This window comes from Aplysia californica, unplaced genomic scaffold (assembly GCF_000002075.1).
Source record: "Aplysia californica isolate F4 #8 unplaced genomic scaffold, AplCal3.0 scaffold00018, whole genome shotgun sequence".
NCBI lineage: Eukaryota > Metazoa > Mollusca > Gastropoda > Aplysiida > Aplysiidae > Aplysia > Aplysia californica.
The window spans coordinates 2166372-2169546 of record NW_004797288.1 but is presented as its reverse complement, the minus strand read 5'-3'; the positions used below and the strand labels follow the sequence as shown (position 1 = coordinate 2169546).

The window sequence follows — 3175 nt, the reverse complement described above, 5'->3', positions numbered from 1 at the left end:
TATCTATATTTTATCTAGGGGAAGGGCGAGGGGGAGAGTGAGGGAGACATGTAAAGAGATGATAATACGTACCGAAGGGCCTATGTTTCTATATTTCTTTGAGCCTGTTTGCTTTCTCTAAGTACATGTAGGCCTAGGGTAGCCGAAGAAAGTCGTAGTTCTGGAGTAGACCCAAATTTACAGAACATTAAACTGTTGTTTGTATAAGGGCATGCTTTTGACAGAACCAGGTCGTTTGGGGAAAAAAAGCTGAGAGGACAACGGACAGCGTATATTCCCTTTCATTCTACATTTGCCAATGGATAAAGAACAACGACAGCCAGATCTATTTATGGATCTGACAGTGCGGGGGTGTGTACAGAGGCGAAGAAAAGGGTAGGGTGCGTTCTCAATGAAACTGTAACAGATTGTGCAGTGAAAGGGAAATCACCCCGGAAAACGGGTACACCTAGACCGGGTAAATAGGCCATAACTAACTCGGCTATTGCGCTGTATTTTGTGACAGCGCAAGTGGGGGGTTCCCCTATTTTTTCACACATCTTGTACTTGCTTACACCTACCCGCGACGCTTCGGCGAGCTCAACTGCCGTACAAGCAAATTTGATGTTGTTGTTGTTGTTGTTATTGTTGTTGTTGTTGTTGTTGTTGTTTGTTTGTTTGTTTGTTGTTGTTGTTGATGTTGATGTTGTTGCAGTTGTTGTACAACCTCCCCTACAAATCAGTTTCCTGAGGGGCAGCTGTTATCTGGGGTAGAAATGAATCTTGCTCACGAAATGTTTTTTCCAATAAATAATCGGGTTTTTTTCGGTTGCTTTGGTTGCGTTTTTTCGTTCTCTTAAATAAACTTGCGCACAGACCATGGATGAGGTTGGAGTTTTTTTCTTTTTTTTAATTTTTTAAAAATATTTTTTTTTATTTTACTGGCAAATCAATCGTATGTAGTATGGTTATTTCTCTAGCAGTGTTTTTTTTTTCTTTCCCTTTTTTGTTTTGTTTCGTTCTGTTTTGTTTCCAGTTGATATGCATGGATGGAGTCTGCCGATGAGAGAACGGGAATGGATGAAGAACTGAATGGATAACTATAATTATCGTTACCTCTTTTAACCAGATTTCACAGGCGAGGTCAATGATCCCGCTTATTGATCCCCCCTGCGATAATTTCTCGTGGGGACAGAAACAACACTTTGAGGGTGTGGTCAGCCGTGGCCTCTGTAAATAAATTATTTCGTCTCCGGGGTCTCCATTGACGTTATATATGTCCTTATATGTTAGGACGGAGGGGAGAAAGTGTGTGTGTGTGTGTGTGTGTGTGTGTGTGTGTGTGTGTGTGTGTGTGTGCGTGCGCGTGCGTGCGTGTGGGGGTAGGGGGGTGTAGAAGGAGTTAAGCTAGTTACAATGCCACAGAGTAAAATCCTTTTTGATCCACTCTGAATCGATTGGTAGAGAACATACAAAGAAAGGTAACACTATTCTGACAATTGTGGTGTAGCTTTGCAGTGGAGAGTGTGCGGTTTTTTTTCAGGGGAAAATGGGGGGGGGGGAGGTCTGTTATATTGGGTTTTTTTAGTTTATTGTTTTTTTAGTTTTTGTTTTCTTCAATCGGTATGTTTGTTCTGTTGTAGCTTGTTTGCTGTACTTTGTTGTCTTTTTGGTTCAGTTATTATTTCTTGTTTCCATTGTGACTATATGCGTCAGGCGTCGATTCTGTCGACATTTTTTTTCTTCTCAAGAACAAAGATACAATTACAAAGAATACAACTATTCGTAGCAAAGCGGTGGAATTTCTACCCCACAATGTCCTTCCTCAACCGACGTTTCATTCTTTTCTTTCTTTCTTGCGTCTTCACTCTAGGGTACAAAATACTTTCTCTATAAAAAAAAAGATGTTCTGCGGTAGTCGTGTATGCATCAGTGGGAAATATTTTGCACTAAATGGCCTACAGCGAAACAGAACGAGAGCTTTCTCACTCAAGTAGTTTCATTTAGGGAAAGTTTTTATTAGCTTCAGTTGTTCTATAAAAGGAGTGTCTGTCGAAGGCACTCGAGACTCAAGTGATCGGTAGACCACTGTACGCCTTTTGGACTGTACGTAAGCCTAGCGGGGACGCCGAATAAAACATTACTTTGTTTCCTTTTCACGGGGGCCTGCCTTTCTCTACGATTGCTAAATCAAGCGAATCAGTTCAAGAAAAAGACTCAAACGACTTCCACATTATATTATATACCTGCTTAATCTTTCTTAAAAGTGTCAGTGAAATAATAGATACATGTGTTCGAGGCCAGATGAAAACAACGTTTTTTGGTAGGTGAAAATTTGTCAGGGTGGGCCTGATTGACTTATGTCTAGAGGAGAGAAAGGTGTGGGGCGTACGAAATACACTTTGTGTATTATACAGCGTGACGTTCTATTTTCTTTTCCCTTTTTAGGGGGGTGGGGGGTGTGCCGTGGAGGTTCTTCTTCTTTTCTTTTTTGTTGGGAAAAAAGGGGTGGGGTGGAGACTTTTTTCTTTCATTTGGGATGGGGCTTTGAAAATAACTTGTAGAGTAAAGACATTCAGCCCTATATATCAGTATAAAGTACTAATTTAGTTATTTCTAAAATATAAAACAATCAACAATGTTCCAAACTGTGTAAAATGTCAACCTAACTCTTACCTCTGAAAAACAACAAAAACAACAACAACAAAAACAACAACAACAAATAACAACAATACCAACTAAAAGAAGAGAACTGCCTGGTGTCAATGTTTTACATATATCGAAGTTCTTTTATTCTTGTTTCAGTTTACTAATGTCATACTTCTCTTATCATTCCAGATCTTCTGGCTCATTATCAGTTGCCCATGGACAGCATCGACCGAGATTTGATCCAAAACCCCTCGGGTCTTGACTCACGTGTCTACGGTTCGCCTGAGCTTGTGCAAGGAGTGAACAACAAGGCCCTGAAGATCATGGGTCGCTCCCAGTGGGTCCGTGTGACCGGCCCTAGCCACAAGCGAGAGTGCTTTGGAGACCTTGACCATTGCCCCAAAGGTACGTAATAACATGACACTTTGTTTTATAAGTAAAGAGGCCCACTTCGTCACTGACACTGTAATAATGGCCACTTAGTGTAGGGAAAGAACAAGACAGACGACATGGATCAAAGGAGGGAAAGAAAAGAAGGGGTAGTGGG

General features: G+C 41.0%; 1 protein-coding gene across 1 annotated transcript in view; it reads left to right on the top strand.

The window, feature by feature from the left end:
* The window catches only part of LOC101858907, a gene marked incomplete at its 5' end in the record, with an annotated part of 110355 nt that overhangs the window by 32888 nt on the left and 74292 nt on the right, over positions 1-3175 (top strand). Inside the window, 1 exon segment of the mRNA XM_013086389.1 lies at positions 2818-3033. Within this exon segment, the coding sequence (XP_012941843.1) occupies positions 2818-3033 (216 nt within the window).